This window comes from Meriones unguiculatus, chromosome 1 (genome assembly GCF_030254825.1).
Source record: "Meriones unguiculatus strain TT.TT164.6M chromosome 1, Bangor_MerUng_6.1, whole genome shotgun sequence".
NCBI classification, from domain to species: domain Eukaryota; kingdom Metazoa; phylum Chordata; class Mammalia; order Rodentia; family Muridae; genus Meriones; species Meriones unguiculatus.
The window spans coordinates 193,004,876-193,022,547 of record NC_083349.1 but is presented as its reverse complement, the minus strand read 5'-3'; the positions used below and the strand labels follow the sequence as shown (position 1 = coordinate 193,022,547).

Sequence of the window (17,672 nt, the reverse complement as noted above, 5' to 3'; positions counted from 1 at the left end):
TATTTCCACATTCCAGCCTGTCACAGATCAGCATCCACCGTGTGGCACTGGCACGCTTCCTGACTATTAACTTCACTGGTCAAAAGGAAATGGAGGCAAAGAGCAGTGGCTGGGAGAGAGCGCAACTCGCAGAGGCCACCAAAGCTGGCCTGAGAGACCCAGCCGCTACCGCCTCCCAGCCCTCAACCTCCCGTCTCCTGCCTCAAACCCAGATCCTTGGGCTACACCTACACCGAACCCAGTGAGTGCCTCAGCACCCCATACGCGAGCACGCACACACCCCCGCAAGTTCCCGCACAATGCACACGCTACACACACACACACACACACACACACACACACACTACACACACACACACACGCACACACATGCACACACACACAGAGTTCCTGCACACACACACAGAGTTCCTGCTCACCAATATACAGGTCTACAAGGCCTGGAAGCCTAAAAAGCAAACCGAGCCGACCACCCCGGAAGCGCCAGCACACGCGAACACGCGACCTCCCTCATGCTCACCTCCCTGCCGTCTGCCCCCGCCTGCGCCGCGCACCACACCAAGCAGATCCCACAGGCCAAAACACCACAGAGGGGCTTCACGCCCACCTCCAGGGACACAGAAGAAGTCGCCGCCACCGCCGCCGGAAACGCCCCCGCGCCACGCCAACCCGGAGTGAGGTCACTTCCGTTGACACACATCATAGGCGGGAGGGAGGAGCCCAGGGGCGGGCTCCCGGGAAATTTGAGAGGGTCGTGGTGCTGAAAGGAGATGGGTAAAGGCTGCTTGGTTGTGCTGGGTGTTTTTTGTGCTTAAAGTCCGAGTGGAGTGTGTGTGAGAGAGAGGGGGAGAGAGAGAGGAAGGGAGGAGGGAGGGGAAGGAAGGAAGGGGAAGTTGTACTGGCTGGTTTGTCAATATGACACAAGCTAGAGTTACCTGAAAGAAGAGAACCTCAACTGATAAAATGCCTCCGTAAGATCAGACTGTAAGCAAGCCTGTAATGCATTTTTCTTAATTAATGCCCAGGCTATTGTGAGTGGGGCCATCCCTGGGCGAGTGGTCCTGGGATCAATAAGAAAATAGGCTGAGCAAGCATAGGGAGCAAGCCAATAACCAGCACTCTCCCATGGCTTCTATATCCTGTTTCTTCCCTGTTTGAGTTTCCCTCCTGACTTCCTTTGATGATGAACAGTGATGTGGAAGTGTAAGATAAATAAACCCTTTCTCCCCAAGTTGCTTTTTTGGTCATGGTGTTTCATTACAGCAATAGAAATCCAAACTAAGACAAGTTGGTAGCAGGAGTGGGGTATTGCTGTGACAGACTGATCATGTTTTGGGAGGATTGTGGAAGGACTTTAGGACTTTGGAACTTTGGACTAGATAAGCCATGGAGTGTTGTAGAACTCAGCGAGTTGTTCCGTAGTAGGTTGGAAGGTAAGAATATTAACAGCATTGAAAGATTGCCTGGCTTGTGAAGTTTCAGAGGGAAGTGTTAAGACTCTATCGGGGCCATTTGTCATTTTGAATTAAGATTCTGTGGTTCTGGCTTAGCTGGTGCAAAGAATCAGCTGCAATTAACAAGAACTACTAAAGTAAAACTTTTGCTTTGCTGGGATACTCAAATCTGGCTGGAACTGAGAAATTAGTGGTGCTTAAGAAGAGAACAGCATTATTGAGGTTAAGTTTTGCTTGTTTTTGTTTTTTGAGACAGGCTTTCTCTCTGTCGCCCTGGAACTCACTCTGTAGACCGCTGGCTTCAAATTCAGAGATCCACCTGCCTTTGCTGGGATTAAGGCTGTGCAGCACCACCGCCCAGCAGGGTAAAATCTTATGGGAACTGTTTCCTGAGAGCTAGCAGACCAACAAGAAAAAGAAGGGGGTAAGGGGAAGGAGAAAGTGGGAGGAAGGAGGAAGAAAAGAAAGAAAGACCGAAAGAAAGAAAAAAGAAAGAGAAAAAAAAGAAAAGAATTATTGGGCTGGAGAGATGGCTCAGAAGTTAAAAGCACTTGTTGCTCTTCCATCACTATCCATAAATTCAGTTCCAAGGGATCTAATACCCTCTTTTGACCTCTGAGAGGACCAAACGCACTTATGGTGCATGTACATGCATGCAGGCAAAACATTCAATACACATAAAATAAATCTAAAAAAATAGAAATTTGTATAAGCTTATGTGCTCAAACACAGTTGAAAGGTTTTAATTTATGGGAAAATTTTTGAGTCAGTGTCTTGCTATGTAGCCCTAGCTAGATTCAAACGCAAAGCAATCCTTCTTGAGTTCTGAAATTAAAAGGGAATGTCACCATACCAAGTAAAAATTATTATCAATAATTAAACTGTCCTATATTCAGAAGTTAAAACCTGTTCAAGATTGTCCAGAGTGGCTTATTCCATTCCTGGAATCTTTGTAGCATCTTTACCATCTGTCATGACCAAATGCACCAGGCTTGTCTTTCATTAATACATCCTCTGTCCCAGATTTGTGGGCAATTGTTTTCCTAAGAAGCCCTGGATCTCAATCTAGGCATTAGAAAGTGAGAATGTTCATTTCTGTGAGCTGGCTCCTGCTTCTAAGTTTTAGGATCTTAGCCAGGCATGATGGTACATGCCTACAAATCCCAGCACTCAGGAGGCTCAGACGTGAAGCTCAAGAGTCGGAGGTCAGTCTGGACTACAAATTGAGACCCTGTCTCTAAAAACAAACAAACAGATCTAGGAAGTTGAGAGACAGGTAGATAGAAATGCATCATATCCGTTAAGATTATCTGCTTCTATGTTACAACAGTTTCTTCTTTTTTCTATACTCTAAACCCCTAACTCCTCAAGATATAGGGGATGATGAATTTGAACACCATTATTACTCATTTATCCTTCATTATACTGTAATGAGCAAAAGTAATGTCACCATCATCAAGGCAAAGTCTGAGAACAGTTGCATAAATTGTTTTTGTCTTGTTGTGTATAGTGTGTGTATGTTTTGTTTGTTTGTTTGTTTGGGATTTTTGTTTTATTTTGAAACAGGTTTTCACTGTGTAGTGCTGGCTGAACTGGAACTCACTCTGTAGACCAAGCTGGCCTTGAACTCAGACATCTGCTGCCTCACCATCCTGAGTTCTGGGTTTAAAGATGTGCGCTACCACTGCCTGGCTCATAAATTGTTTTATAAATACTGCCCAGATTTATTAGTTTTAAAATGGTATTTTCCTTACCATTTTAACCTGTATAATTCATTGTGGTTTTTTTATGAAGATTTACTTTTGGGGGTATGTGGGTATTTGGGGGAGGGTGGTATACACACAATTTGAGGGTAGGTGGGAGTGTCCTTGGATGCCAGAAGAGAGTATGTGGAGTTACAGGCAATTGTGAGCTGCCCACGTGGAGAGATGGATTGGACCTAAGATATCACAAAAAAGCAAGTATAATGTGGGAAATCTAAATGTTTAGGAAACTATGAGGGCTTGGAGATTTAGGATGGAGTAGCTATTACCCAGCATGACAGGGTGCTGGTCATGGAACTTGGATCCTCTGGAGGAAAACCAAGAATTCTTAACTGCTGAGCCTCTAGGCCTCACTGCCTAGCTGCTGTTTGTTTTGTTGTTGTTCTTTTTAGTGTACACAAAGTTATACAAGCATCACTCCTGCTTTTAGAATCCCTTCTCTATCTTTAGAAGAAACCCTACACCTGCCAATTCCCTTTGCCCTGTGTTACCTGATAATCACTAACCTGATTTCTGGCTCTATTAATTTTCCTATTCTGCATAGTTTATAGGCTCCTCTATATTATAGCATATAATACAAATTTTCTTGTTGTTTCCAAGACAGGTTCTCACATATTCCAGACTGGCTGCAAACTTTCTATAGCAGAGAGTGACCTTTTTAAAAAATATTTATTTGTTTATTATGTATACAGTGTTCTATCTGCATGTACACCTGCACGCCAAAAGAGGGCACCAGATCTCATTATAGATGATTGTGAACCACCATGTGGTTTCTGGGAACTCAGGACCTCTGCAAAAGCAGTTAAAGATTTATTTGTTTTTTTTTATATATACAGTGTTCTGCCTGCATGTACACCTGCACACCAGAAGAGGGCACTAGATATCATTATAAATGGTTGTGAGCCACCATGTGGTTGCTGGGAATTGAACTCAGGACCTTTGAAAGAGCAACTAATGCTCTTAACTGCTGAGCCATCTCTCCAGCCCCAAGAGTGACCTTTAACCCCTGACCATCCTGTCTTTATCCCCTGCTTGCTAGAATTACAGGTGTGTGCTACCATAGGAACTTAAGCTTTGGGCATGCTGGACAACTATCAACGGAGCTAATCAACGGAGCTAACATTTCCAGCCCCAAAGGTTTTTTCAACTTGGTGTAAACTTCCAAATAAAGCAAGTAGACACAATGTTGAGCTGGGCGGAGCCAAAGGACAGGAAAGTGGGGAGGAGCTAGAGGGCAGGAAATGAGTGGGAGGGAAAGGGCGAGGAGAGCTTGGAGAGAGAGCTGGAGGAGAGATCTTGGAACTACATGGAGAGATGGATTGGACCTAAGATATCACAAAAAAGCAAGTATAATGTGGGAAATCTAAATGTTTAGGAAACTATGAGGGCTTGGAGGTTTAGGATGGAGTAGCTATTACCCAGCATTGTGTTCTAGGTTAACTAAATAAACCCAATGTCTGTGTGGTGATTTGGGTATACAGCTGTTAGGAATCACAGCAAGCTTTACCAAAAGATAATCATTAGTAAATATTAATCACCGACTACAACACTTGAGCTTTGGGCATGCTAGACAACTATCAACTGAGCTACATTTCCAGCTCCAGAGGTTTTTTTTGTTGTTTTAACAAAAAACAATTTGAATTATATGCTATAATATAGAGGAGCCTATAAACTATGAGAAGGGTAATTGGGCATCATTGTTCCCTCTGACTTTGGTTTGCTTTTTATGGTGGCCTGAAACTCTTGGTGAATGGAAACTATCTACTCCAGTCAGAAAGCATGAACGTGGCAATTACTGTCCACTACAAGCTGTTCAAGGAGGTTGAGTGGGGTGATACTAGGAAGGGACGCAAACCAAGGTTCATGTCCTCTAAGCATGTTAGAGGAGCTTTTGGCTGAGTGGGTCTGCCCTTCACCCCTACCTGACACTGCCACTCTGACATTTCTGAGGGATGAGGCTTTCTCCATTGAAATGTGAGCCACTCGAGAGAATGCTTCTCTGGGAGAGCTGGCCCTGTCCTTCACTGGCTGCAGTGTTCAGGAGAGTGGGCCCTGCACATTGCCTGGGCAGCATAGCAGAGCTAACCATGGTGGCAGAGTGCAGGCCAGCCGGTCCAAAGGTGTGAACACAGGAGAGCTGGCCCCCTCCCTCACTGGATACAGCTCTTGGGTCCTGCACCTCATCTGGGGAGCATAGCAGAGCTGACGCTGGTAGCAAAGGTTAGGGTGAGCTGGCACCACAGGCAGAGGAGTGGGAGAGCTGCCCCTGCCTCTTGCTGGCTGTGGCAATAGCTGAGCTAGCCAGGGCAGTGCTAGAGAGCTCACCGGCGTAAGTGTGGGAGAGCTGGCAGGCTGGCCAGTTTAGTGAGCTACTACCCCGGCCCAGAGCCAGGACTTGATCCAGGAGTTGGTCCATCCCAACATCTCCCTCACCTGGGAACTTCTGAAGCATGTGAAGGGGCTGGTCCTGCAGATCCAAAGCTGCAGTATCTCCATGACACAGAGCAACAACAGGATATCTGAGCAGGGTTCCAATGAGGATCCAGCAGAAGCCAGACCAAAATGACCCATTGCAATGAACATTTGCAAGTAAAGAAGTGTGGACTGTGCAACACACTGCAGCTTCCATGACAAGTTTTTTTTTTCTTCTTCTTCTTTTAAATTTTCTTTTGGGGAGGAGGTTTCAAGGGCAAATACGAAGGACTGGGGAAATGTGAGACTGTGGTACATGGTGTGAAATTCATAAAGAATCAATAAAAAGTTTCTTTTTTTTTTTAAGCGACTGTTTCTCATCCTTCAAAGAAGGCTCTGCTTCGGTGTCCCCCAAAGACCTAGGAACTTCTCCAGTATACCCACCCCACACCCAGCCCTATCCCCAGTTCTACAACCCATATTTCCCTATGCAGGGCTGGTCAAGCCCGGAATACCTTGAATTAGGTGATATGCTACGGATCAGGCCCTTCCACCAGCTTTCGGGGGGAGGGTTCTGAAAGCAGTCTTTTGTTTAATGTCCCAGAGAACACTCTCTATCAAAGTGTGCGGCTAGTTAGAGAGGGAGACGCCACTAACAACCTGCCTGCGAGTTGCCATGTCCCCTCTCCGCTGCCACCTCTGTCTCCCCACAGGGACACAGCAGAAAGTTGAGCTCAAGGTTAGAATGTAGGCTAACTTGAGGTTCAAAACCTCTCCATGTGTAGCACTTCCAGGTAAGCTTTTTATTTAGCTTAGGTAGGTTTCTCCTATGTATTTCTGGATACTTGAGTTAGAGTTTTCTCTGTTGTATTAAACATATTGATCTAAAGCTCTTAAGGTCTGACTAATACAAATGCATAAGCAAAATACAGAATAGAATTAAAAGGTCTATGTACAAACTTGGTTTTGTTTGTTTTTTGAGACAGGGTTTCTTTGCGGGGTGGGGGGGACTGTAATACTGTTTACTCTGCCAAAAGTGGTTTTCTTTACAGATCTTTTTTTTTTAACTTTTATTAATTACACTTTATTCACTTTGTATCCCCCCATAAGCCTCTCCCTCCTCCCCTCCTGCTCCCACTCTCCCTCCCCCTTCTTCACGCATGCCCCTCCCCAAGTCCACTGATAGGGGAGGTCCTCCTCTCCTTCCTTCTGATCTTAGTCTATCAGATCTCATCAAGAGTGGCTGCATTGTCATCTTCTGTGGCCTGGTAAGGCTGCTCTCCCCTCAGGGGAGGTGATCAAAGAGCAGGCCAATCAGTTTATGTCAGAGGCAGTCCCTCTTCCCATTACTATGTAACCCACTTGGACACTGAACTGCCATGGGCTACATCTGTGCAGGGGTTCTAGGTGATCTCCATGCATGGTACTTGGTTGGAGTATGAGTCTCTGGGAAGACCCCTGTGTTCAAATTTTCTGGTTCTGTTGCTCTACATGGAATCTTACGTAAGAAGTGGGAAATGGTAAGCTCTGGAGAGGACAGGAACTCCACAAGGAGAGACAGGGTTTCTTTGTGTAGAACATTTTATACAATAAAGAAGAAGACCAGGAGCAGTGGCCCATGACTGTCCTGGCACTTGGTAGGGTGGCAACAGCAGAACAAAATAAGGAGCCCAAAGCCATCCTTGCTACATACCAAGTTCAGAGGCAGCCTGGGCTACAAAAGACACTGTCTCAAAAGTGTCATCCCTTTTTTCTACACCTGGTCCCATCGCCCAGAGATTCGGTCCCTCTGTTCTTGGGTCTTTCTAGACACCAAGTCCCAGCTCTTCCTGAACAAGAATAGAGGCTTTGCAAGAACAGGGCACCCTGCCCTGTTCCTGTGGAGGGCAAACAAAGGTGAGCCCCACATGAAGTGTCATAAACCCACGCAGGCAGGCTGCTTAGCCTTAACTAATAGCAATCACACCTCTGTGCCAGTATTTTGAGCTGTCTTCTCCCTCTATTCTGGGCAGCTCCCAGTTGTCAAAGAAACCAGACAGATCCTGGCATGACCTGCTTTAAAGTTTTTCTCAAACCAGCCAGTCCCTGGAGCATCCAGAGAGCTAGCTCTTCAGGGGTTTTCTGAGGCCCATGTACCTCTTAACACTGTAAGGCTTCCTAGTTGTTCCCGAACGTGGGAAGGTTCCAAAGTTCCTGTGGGCCTCTGCTGTGCCCGGTCTGTCTTGAGCATACAGAGAAGCAAGTCCAAAGTAGGAGGCAGGCACAATTCCCCAGAATCTGTGCTTCTGGCTGGGGTTAAATCCGGGAAACAGCCCGCTGGTCTGGTGACATACAGGGCAGTCTGAGCTTAGAGATGCTGAGGCTCAGAAGAGCGCATCTTCACTTGGAAGTGCTCACAGCGGGCATACTTTAAAGTCAGTCCATAGATAGGGGTCATATCCACCTTCTCACCCGGCAACACTCGGAATTCTATTTGCTGCAACAAGATCGCCAGGAAGAGAAAGACCTCCCACCGGCCAATGGTCTCCCCGATGCACTTCCGCTTACCCAAACCAAAGAGCATGATCTTCTCACTCAGGACCTTGTCCAGAGTGCCACTGGAGGTGAGAAACCTTTCAGGCCGGAACTCGTTTGGGTCACCCCACAGCTCCCTGTAAGTAGAGGGAGACAGTTGAAGTACCTGATCAAGGGCTTATAAACATCAAGTAGGTCAATTCCCCAGGGACAAGAGGGTCTAAGCCCAGGAGAGGATGGACCAGCTCACTCAGGAGTTTCCACTTCCCCGTCAACTTACTGGTCATGGTTAACCTGCCACTGGTTCACAAAGACACAGCGCCCCTTGGGAATATAGAAACCACACAGACTGGTATCTCTTGTGGTGCTGGGGAAAGAGGAAGCTCAGTCAGGATCAGGGCCATAGGAAAGTCCACCACCCCCACTCCCATGCCATGTCCTTCCTATGAATCCTAATGGGCTATGTATACTAAACTAAGGCCTAGTATCAAATATCAATGGATCTATGGACTGACCTGTGGGGGATGGTGAAGGGGACGAAGGATGAGTGTCGGAAGGTCTCTAGGATGAAGGCCTCCAAATAGGGCAGCTGAGGTCTGTCGGAAAGCCGAGGCAGCCGATCCCTGCCAATCACTGTGTCTATAGAATACACGGGTGCCAAAGGAGTAAGATATTGCCCAGACTTTATCAGGGTCTCCCACTTAGAGTCCTTGGAAAGGAGCCACCACCTACCTAGTTCCTCCTGAATTTTTCTCTGTACCCTAGGGTTTGTCACCAGGTACATGAGGCTCCAAGAGATAGCAGTTGTGACTGTGTCAAACCCTGAACAGGAGGGAAGAGAGGGAGAAGTCGGCATGTGGCAGGTAGGGGCACCTAAGCAAAGACACGATACACTGAAGTGCACATACCAGCTCCAAAGAGGTCAAAAACAATCGCGATGATCTTATCGTCTGACAGCTGCACATTGGCATTCTCGTCCAGCGTCTTGTCTTGACAGTGCTCAATGAGGCTGTCTGTGACATCCCGGATGTGGCCCTGGGAGACGAGGGAGCACAAGGTGAGAATATCCCAAATCCAGACCTACCTCTCCATCTAGGCCTGGCCCCTCACTGTCATCAACACCTATGTTCAAGAGGTGACCTGAGCTGCTGTCCCAGTTTTGCTTTGCCTCTCCAAGTCTCTTTCCAACCTTAGAGAACTGATGGCCCAACTCAAGAGACCCTGGAGGCATAGAGCCTGACACTACTAGTAATTAGATGCTTTCTTTACCTGTTTTTCCAGCATGAGACCAGGACACAGGTTCTTTAACTCTTCCTGGTCCAGCAAGAACTAGCCCAGGGCTCCTCCTATTCAGTGGCTCTTGTCTTATGGATGCACAGAAGGACCAGCCAAGAAAATTCTATTGACCTGCTGAGGACGGAGCGCACTCTGCTACTGGCTCCAAGCTTGCCTGTGATGTTCTGGCCCTGGACCCTGCCTGCTTCCTACCACCACCTGCTTCTCCCAGCCTCTACCTTCTCAAATGTCCTGTAATGCTCCTTGATTAACTTCTTTACGAAGCTGTAGAAATTCTTATTCAAGTCCTTGAAGACATCCAGAGAGGAGTTAGGCAGGTAGCGAAGGACAGGGATGAAGTCAGCAGGGTATCCAGAGCCAGTGACCTCCCCAAACTCATTGCTCAGATTGATTATGCTCAGCAGCTCTTGGTTGTCATGGTCATAACGTTGGCTAAAGCACATGGCACAGATGACATTGGCCACTGACACTACCAAATATTTGTAAGGATCAAAGTGGCCAACCTCGGCCATCAGCTTCTGAAACTTGCTGATTAGATATTCAGCCTCTTTGCTCACGTGCTCCTCCAAGTAACAAGAGGATGCTGATGTCGGGTCTGAGGCTATGGAGAAACTCTTCAGGGCGTTCTGGGCCAGGCGCCGACGGGCAGCCCACACTGGTCCAGAGTCTGGATTGAAGGTCAGGCTCTGGCCATTACTGATGAAATTAAAACTGTAGAGGTCTGGCCGGCCCTTGAAGTCATCCCCCTGCCGCACCAGGGCCTGCCGGATGGTGTGGAGGCCGCTCAGCACCACCACAGGTGTGGAGCCAATGTGGATCTGCAGTACATCCCCATACTGTTTGCTCAGTTTTGTCAGTGACAGGTGTGGGTTCTTCCCCAGGGTCAATATGTTCCCAATGAAGGGCCAGCCCCAGGGTCCGGGTGGGCTCTTCAGACCTTTGGGGACCCGGGTTCTTGACACTCTGACCACCCAGAATCCGAGGCAGAATATGGTGACGGCCAGGAGCAGCTCTGTGGCGGACATGAAGGCTGGGAGCCCATACATAGAAGGCATGATCCAGGTGGCTGCTGAGAGCTGAGGCAAGAAGAAAGAAAAGGCAGACCATCAGACTGAGGGTGAGGGATAAATATGCTAATGTGTCACCATGCTGGTTGGACAAAGGAAAAGCCTTCCACCGGAGATCTTCACTGGGTACAGAGGGAGGACAGAGATTGTTGAGCTGCCACTGTGTGCCCAAAATTCCACAGTACTTTTTCCTCCACACACAGAAAGGCTGAGGTCAGGTAGACTGTCGTCTCTTCTGGAGAAGCCTCAGTGTGGTTTTGTTTTGTTTTCATACAATATATTTTGATCATCTTCTACACACACATGCTCTCTCTCTTTCTCTCTCACACACACACAGAGTCATTTTTTATTCAGTCTTAGCCATAAGCCTCTGAGGAAGGCTGCAGTAAGATTCAGAGAGGATACGTAACATTCTCAAAGCTGCAGATCTGGGAAAGCTACACCCCTGTGATCCACTTCTAGAAAACCTCTCGTAACTACTACTGCATTCTACCTAATGCATTCCAATAAATGCACAGCTAACACGTCACCCAAAAAGTTCTCCTTGGATCCTACCCGTCACCTTGGGGAAGCCACCCTATCAGGAAATTAGAGATCGTTTGTTCCTCCGGCCTCGTTTCATACTCTAGCAGCAGGGAAATCAACCTTCAAATGGGGCATTGACTTGCCCAGAGCCACCCAGCCATAGTGACAGAGCCAGGAGTCAGAGCTCTCAGGGAAAGTTCCGTGGAATGCATAGCTGCTTTGGCGGCTGTCTCCCTTTGGAATTCAAAGAATCTGAGTTCACAGTTCTTTACTGTTCTGTTCACCTCAGGATCTAAAAAACCCCACAAAACCCCAGCAGAGGACAAGAATGGGAGAAGGTATAGGAAAACTCCTGAGCTCAGCTGAGCCACACTTTAAAAGCAGAGGAAGAGCAGCTGTAGCTCTGAGCAACAGTGTTCCAGGCCAAGCTTTCTGTTGTGCTCAGTTCTCATGAATGAATAGGCTGGGCCTCCCCCACTCTTTTGCTGGTCATAAGAAAGCAAAATTAAAAGGAATCAGGCTAGGGCTATAAGAAAACCACTAACTGGAATTAGGAAAACCAGGAATGGATTTGAACTTAACAAAAATTAAGAGGAAAGGTTGTCTTTAGGCTTGTTCTAGAAAAGGCATGCAAATTTACAGACTGTTCCAAGGTTCTGCCCAGTCAGGAGAGTCACTTTGCCAAGAAGAACAGTCCAGATAGTCTTGGACAAGTCATTTTAACTTTGAGGCTTCAATTACGCATCAAGGAGAGAGGGTAAGACAAGATTGCCCAGTTCAGCAGGGAGGTGGTGGCACATGCCTTTAATCGCAGCACTTGGGAGGCAGAGGCAGATGGATCTCTGAGTTTGAGGCCAGCCTGGTCTACAGAGTGAGTTCCAGGACAGCCAGGGCTACACGGAGAAACCCTGTATCAATAAAACAAACAAACATCTGCATCCTCCAGATACAGATCCTAGGAAGAAAAGATCTGAACCACATAAGAAAAGATGTACAATTCCTACCTCAAATACTATAGCCAGCTTGAAATGAGAGGGGCTTCCTGGAGGAGCCGAATTGCAGCACACCAGAGACTCATTTTGCTCAGTGAGGTAGGAATACTGCCAGCCTGTGTGTGCCATGGCTTCTCCTTCAACATAACTGGTGTCCCTAAAGACCTCTAGTCTTTATAAGATAGAGGAGCCAAGGGAAAGGCAACTGGTGTTTCCAGTTCCCTGCAGCTAGCAGTCTCTCAAGCTGATGGTGTCCCAGCAAGGATGGAAGAGACAGCCAGTGGGAGAGGGAACCCCTGGGTAATAGGTAGTGGCAAGGCTCCTGCTGAGGGCAGTCTCTCCTGCCCAGGCCAGGAACTCTCAGTTCTAACATGCTACCTTTTGGGGTAGGGGTAGTTTTAAAATAAGACAGAGTATGGCTAGAAAAGCTGAGTTATCTCTGTTATCTACCCTATCTGACCAGAGAGGAGCTTTCTCTCCCATTGGCAGTCCTGAGGAACGGGCTGAAAGTGTGGGAATAGGGAAGCCCGGGGGGGGGGGGGGGGGAGGTCAGTGAGAGCTGATCTGAAAGTGGAAGGGTATCTCGTTTCTATCTAAAGATCTGATACTAACTACTAGACAGTCCTCTCATTCCTCTGGCCTCAGTTTCTCCCTTAAAGAGTTTGCCTGATCACAACAACAACAAAAACCAACAAAACACACAACAACAACAACAACAAAATACTCTTAGTCTCCTATTTTGGAGGAGCTATCCAGTACCTCCTCACCAAAATGTTCCTTTTCTTGGGAAGGAGGAGCAAACCAGGAGCCCCCCAGCACTCACCTTTGGCTGTGAGGAGGTGCTGAACTGAAGAGTGCTCTTTGGGGTCCCCCTTGGAGGATCAGGGAAGGCTCCAGGGAACTACCACCTTCAGGATCAGGGTGGAGGCATACCACCTTTATAGGAGTCTGTGTGTGTGGCCACGCCTCTTTCCCCCGAGCCGGCCTTAGGGTGTGCTCTAGGCAGGAGGGGGATGAGGTAGGCAAAAAAGCAATATGGGGACACCTGATGTAGGTGTGGGCACATAAAAAAGTGAAGGCTGGGGTCACCCCCACTTTCAAGGTGCTCCACGGACAGCACAGAATCCTGAGAGAGGGGTTGAGGGAAATTTCTGGAGAAGCCTTTAAAGTATTGGGGGAATCCCATCCACCATCCTTTCCACTATCTTGCCCCCCCCCCAACATTGGGTGTGTAAGATCCTGTGGCACATTACAAGCCAATGGGTGCCAGGAAAGGCTGGTAGAGGGAGAGCAGTTGGGTGGTGACTTTCCTTCCCTGGGTTACTAAGTCTGAGCTCGCGTGAGAAGCGCCGCGACCCCAGTCCCGAGGTCACGGACAGGAAGGCCAGTGGCGCCATTGGACTGACTCTATTCCCCATAGATTGGTGGGGGTGGATGGCAAGCTTGCAGGTCGCACTCTAGGGTCATCTTAGGCAAGCTACAAGCCTGGCAGGTCCCTCTGTAGCTCCCTCTAGGCTCCCGGGAGTGTTTTTGCATACTGAAGCAGGCAACGTAGAGAAGTCAGGCTGCGGGTAGCTACGGAGCTAGCTGCGGATGGTGTAGGAAAGGCTGGAGGGAGAATCCACGGGAGACAGCGAGAGGGGGTCAGGGGCCACCAAAGGGGATGCTTGGCATGCACGCAGGCTCCTGGGGCTAGCGTGTGTGAACCTGCTCCATCCTCCGGGGGCAGAGGTCAGTCTGCTTGTCCCCGCCCCACCTGGCTGGGGGCGAGGTGCCCGGGAGTTGCGTGAGAAGGCCTGGAGGCCCTCGCAGCCACCCAGCTACCCAGCTCACAGCCGGGCGCGGGTCCCAGTGCTGTCACGCTAGCTGGGGGAGGGGAGCATGGGTGAGGCTCTTAAAGGGCCAGTCTCTCATGGGGCGTTGGGGTGAGGTTTTAGAGATAGAAGTAGTCTAAGCTTTGCTAGGGCGCGACTAGACAGCACAGGCGGTGCAAAGGGCCAGGCTTGCGTGCGACGCTCGGCTTCTGCCTGAGAGCAAAGGCCTGACAGCGTGTGTTCACATTTTTAGTGGCAGGACACGCAGCACCACCCGGCACGCCTAGCTGGCTCTTTTGCAGGTGCTCTCTAGCTCTGAAGACGGCTCCCAAAATAAAATTAGTCTAAGGAGAGCAACTAACTCAACTCAACCTGTCCCTAAATAACATCTTCACCTGCCCTCCCCTGTGAGCAACCAAGACAAGAAATAACACTGCCATTGCTCTGTGACCAAGGCCAGGGGGAAAAACAAAAAACAAAAAAAACTCATCCACCCCCTCCCCTCCCGCTCTAGTCACAGGCCACCCTTATGCATTGCCCAAATATTCACCAAGTGCCTACTATGCGCTGGTGATTGGTACAGAGGTGAACAAAACTAACAATGCTCCTTTGACAGCGCTTACCCTCTGCTGGGGGGAAACAGATGATACGCAGCAAGACACAGGTGGCCTAGTACAAAAAGGGCAGCAGAAAGATTAAATGATGAGGTGGCTCTCTGCGAATGAAGAATGAAGCCTCCCAGGTATCTCCCTGGAGAACGCGTCGCATAGAGAGCCCACCTCAAAGACAGTGTTCCTAGAGCTACTGGTTGTGTGTAGAGGCTGTGGGAAGGAGGGGGGTCCCTCGACACTTGCACCTCCTCAAGAAGCACCCCACCAAGGAGGAGGAGAGTCTGCAGTGTGGGTGTGGTGTGACCTGAGCAAGATCACTCAGGCTCCTGTGCTGGAAACAGACTGAAAGGCAAGAACACTTCTCTGGCCATTTTGACATCTGGGTAGCTCCACGGCCATACTCTCATCCAGGCCCTTATCATTGCTCCCTAGAGAATGGATTCCCTTTTGCTTTTTGACTCTTTCAACTCCTTTTTCCCCACTATGTCTCCCAGAATTGTGCAAACCTTTCTGTCACCACTTTTGCTGACATCCCTTGAGCACCTGAAGATAGAAATTAGAGTCTCTCGCAGAATCTACCCAGTCTGCCCATCTAGGCTTCTAGTAGTCCCAAGCTTTGAGTCTTTCGTGAAACATGGCCTTTTTTCCCTGAAGGTCTTCCTGTATCCTTCCCACAGCAGGCTAGATTTCACCTGCTGTAGGTTCTAGCACTTCTTCACAGCCATTCTCACTTCTAACCCTGTGGCTGTGACCTTCATTCTATCTGTCTCTTCTTCCTCTATACCCCAATGCAGAAGAGCTGCATATGGAAAGTTAATCAGATATACAAGTGCTTGTGAGGTAGAAATGAATGCCAAAACTCCATTATAAGTAGGGCTCATGGCAACAGTACTATTGCTCCCCAATCATGTAATGATAAAAATTAGGCAACAAGTATTAGGCATAGTGCTATATAACTATAATTCTAATAACTTGCTAAAATGAAGCAAGAGGATCTTCATAAGTTCAAGATCAGCCTGAGCTACATAATAACAGTGGACCAGCCAGGATTACACAGCAGATACAGCAAGAGTGAAGGGGAACGGGGAGATAGAGAGAAAGAGAGAGAAACTGAGTAACAGAAGAAGCAGGACACATAGGCGGTAAGGTGGTCCTTCTTGGTCTCTCTACAGTCATCATTCCAGTCACTGTGTCTCCGACTCAGCCTTTATGGTACCCACTTTGGAGCAAGAACCACAGAATTGAAAGAGCTTGTGTAGAAATAAATCCTGGCCAGGAAGTGGGAGCAAAACACTTGTAGACCTCTCAGCTGCTCCACAATCACCCTCTTCTTCCTACTCCATTGTCCCCACGAACACTAAGGCTCTAGAGGGCCATGGAAGCTCCTAATGGCTGGAGGATCTCATTTTGGGGCTTACAGCCAGGAATTCAGGAAGTCCCACTGCTTTGCTCATGTTCTCTACCAGGCTCTTGACTCCAAATACTTTATTAGTTAATAAAGCCAGTTCCTCTCTTACTTCTCAGCTGGAGAGACTAATGCCAGAAAGAAAAAGCCCAGTGAGCTGGTGGCAGATGAAATCAGAGCCTAAGACTGGCATCTTGCTTCCAGGCAATAGCTCTTCCTGCTAAGGGAAGCCCCAGGGTGACAAGCTAGGGCTCTAAGCCAAAGCCTTCACCTCCCCAGCCCCTGTGCACTAGGGTCTTGGGGACCTTTCACTCACTATCACCAAGACTCATCTGAGGAAGCTCCACAATGGAAGGAATGGGCTTCATAATCTGCTGCTATTTGACAGGCAGAAAGTTTGGAGGCCTTGGGCTAAACACTCAATCTGAGGTCAAAGTTTATAAGCGTTTGCGTGAGAAGCTCCTTGGCTTCCAGAGTGACTGATACCAGGAGCACTTTGGGAGGGGAGAGGGCTCTGTGTTGGAGGGAGGCAGTCAACCTGGCAGAGACAACAGCTGAGGCCTTTGGGTCAGTACTGCTGAGGGCTAGGTAGTGGAAGCCAGGAAACAAACAAGACCCTACCAAAATCCCTTTTCCAGAAGGGAAAACAGGAGCCACACCCCCAAAGAAAGCCCAAGTGGAGGCCAGAGATGCTACAGAAACCTGAGCAGGCTGAGGCAAATGACACAGGACTCTGGGGAGCTTCGAATAAATTTGAGGAGCTAGGAGAGTTTGCTGACGTGGGCGGGAGGCACAGTATGAACACTGTAAACATGGCAGTGCAAGGTTGGGGGGGAGAAGTACGGGAAGAGCAGAGTTTGGGTTGATGTGCAAAAGTGAGACTTGTCTTTCAATATGTCCTCATTCCACCCACTGGTCATCCTCTAGTGTAGCCAAGGTATGAACCTTGAGTATCTTCCCCTTGCTGTGCCCAGAGAGCAGACACATTCAATTGGTAGGGACCAGGGCTCAACTGGCCCAGGCCTCCACTAGCCGGCTTTTGTCTGCTGCAGTTAAAGTAATGTTACCTTCCTACAGTCTTGCTCTGATCCTGCTGTAATGGCCAGGCTGATTGCAACTTCTCTGAATGCAGAATCACTATGGAAATGTACCTCTGAGTGTTTCTGTAAAAGTATTTCCAAAGAGGTTTAGCTTTCAAAGTGGATGGCACCGTCTGCTGGGTTAGGGTCCAGGATCAACACAAAGGAGAAATGCGGGAGCAGCATTCCTCTGCCTGCTTCCCGACTGCAGGTGCAGTGTAGCTTGCGGCCTGTGCTCCTCCTGCCACTCCCCACCACAACCGAGCCAAGGGAAAACCTTCCCTCAAACTGCTCTTGGCAGGAACTTTGCCCTCGCCAACAAGAAAAGCAACAAATACACTTGTTGTCCCGACATAAATATTTAAAGCGTCCTCTTTTATTCTTAAAAGATTCTAGACTGGTGGGGGAGGGAGGAAGAGCCTGCACTGAGTTACATGGTCTTCTGAGGGTTGTGTAGTTCAGTATTTAGTTTCCTTTCTACTTCCAATTCTACACCAACTCTCCCTTGGGGACTGCTGGATCCCTACTCTCAGCTGTTAACTTTGGTGAGGATGACCCTACCCCAGGCTAGGCCAATGAGAATCCTGTGGGGGTTTTGTTGGAACTGCTAGGATAAAAAGAGGTTTTTCTCTCGTCAGGGACTGTTATACTGCTTATCTGGGGGCTCATTTTTTAAAGAAAGCTACAGAGAGAGGAGGGTATGGTAACCTGTGTCTATAAATCCCAGCACTTTAAAAGTG

At 48.4% G+C, this 17,672-nt stretch overlaps 2 protein-coding genes across 5 annotated transcripts in view; both read right to left on the bottom strand.

Moving 5' to 3' along the window:
- Positions 1–678, bottom strand: part of Edc3 (enhancer of mRNA decapping 3) — a 42,303-nt gene extending 41,625 nt beyond the window's left edge. For 2 of the 3 annotated variants that reach the window (XM_021653504.2, XM_021653503.2), the window contains exon 1: positions 521–678. The gene's annotated coding sequence lies outside the window, so the exon portion shown is untranslated. The remainder of the gene's footprint in view (positions 1–520) is intronic. The other variant, XM_021653505.2, reaches the window with a different exon arrangement.
- A 6,514-nt stretch (positions 679–7,192) lies between these two features.
- Positions 7,193–17,672, bottom strand: part of LOC110558545 (cytochrome P450 1A1) — a 40,254-nt gene continuing 29,774 nt past the window's right edge. The window contains exons 1-7 of one of the 2 annotated variants that reach the window (XM_060374649.1): positions 12,847–13,159; positions 9,658–10,515; positions 9,052–9,178; positions 8,876–8,965; positions 8,659–8,782; positions 8,424–8,510; positions 7,193–8,280 (exon numbers count right to left, since the gene is read on the bottom strand). In XM_060374649.1, coding sequence (XP_060230632.1) covers positions 7,977–8,280; positions 8,424–8,510; positions 8,659–8,782; positions 8,876–8,965; positions 9,052–9,178; positions 9,658–10,494 — 1,569 coding nt within the window. In that variant the 5' untranslated portion in view covers positions 10,495–10,515; positions 12,847–13,159 and the 3' untranslated portion in view covers positions 7,193–7,976. Of the gene's footprint in view, positions 8,281–8,423; positions 8,511–8,658; positions 8,783–8,875; positions 8,966–9,051; positions 9,179–9,657; positions 10,516–12,846; positions 13,160–17,672 lie in introns of those variants that run through there. The other variant, XM_060374653.1, reaches the window with a different exon arrangement.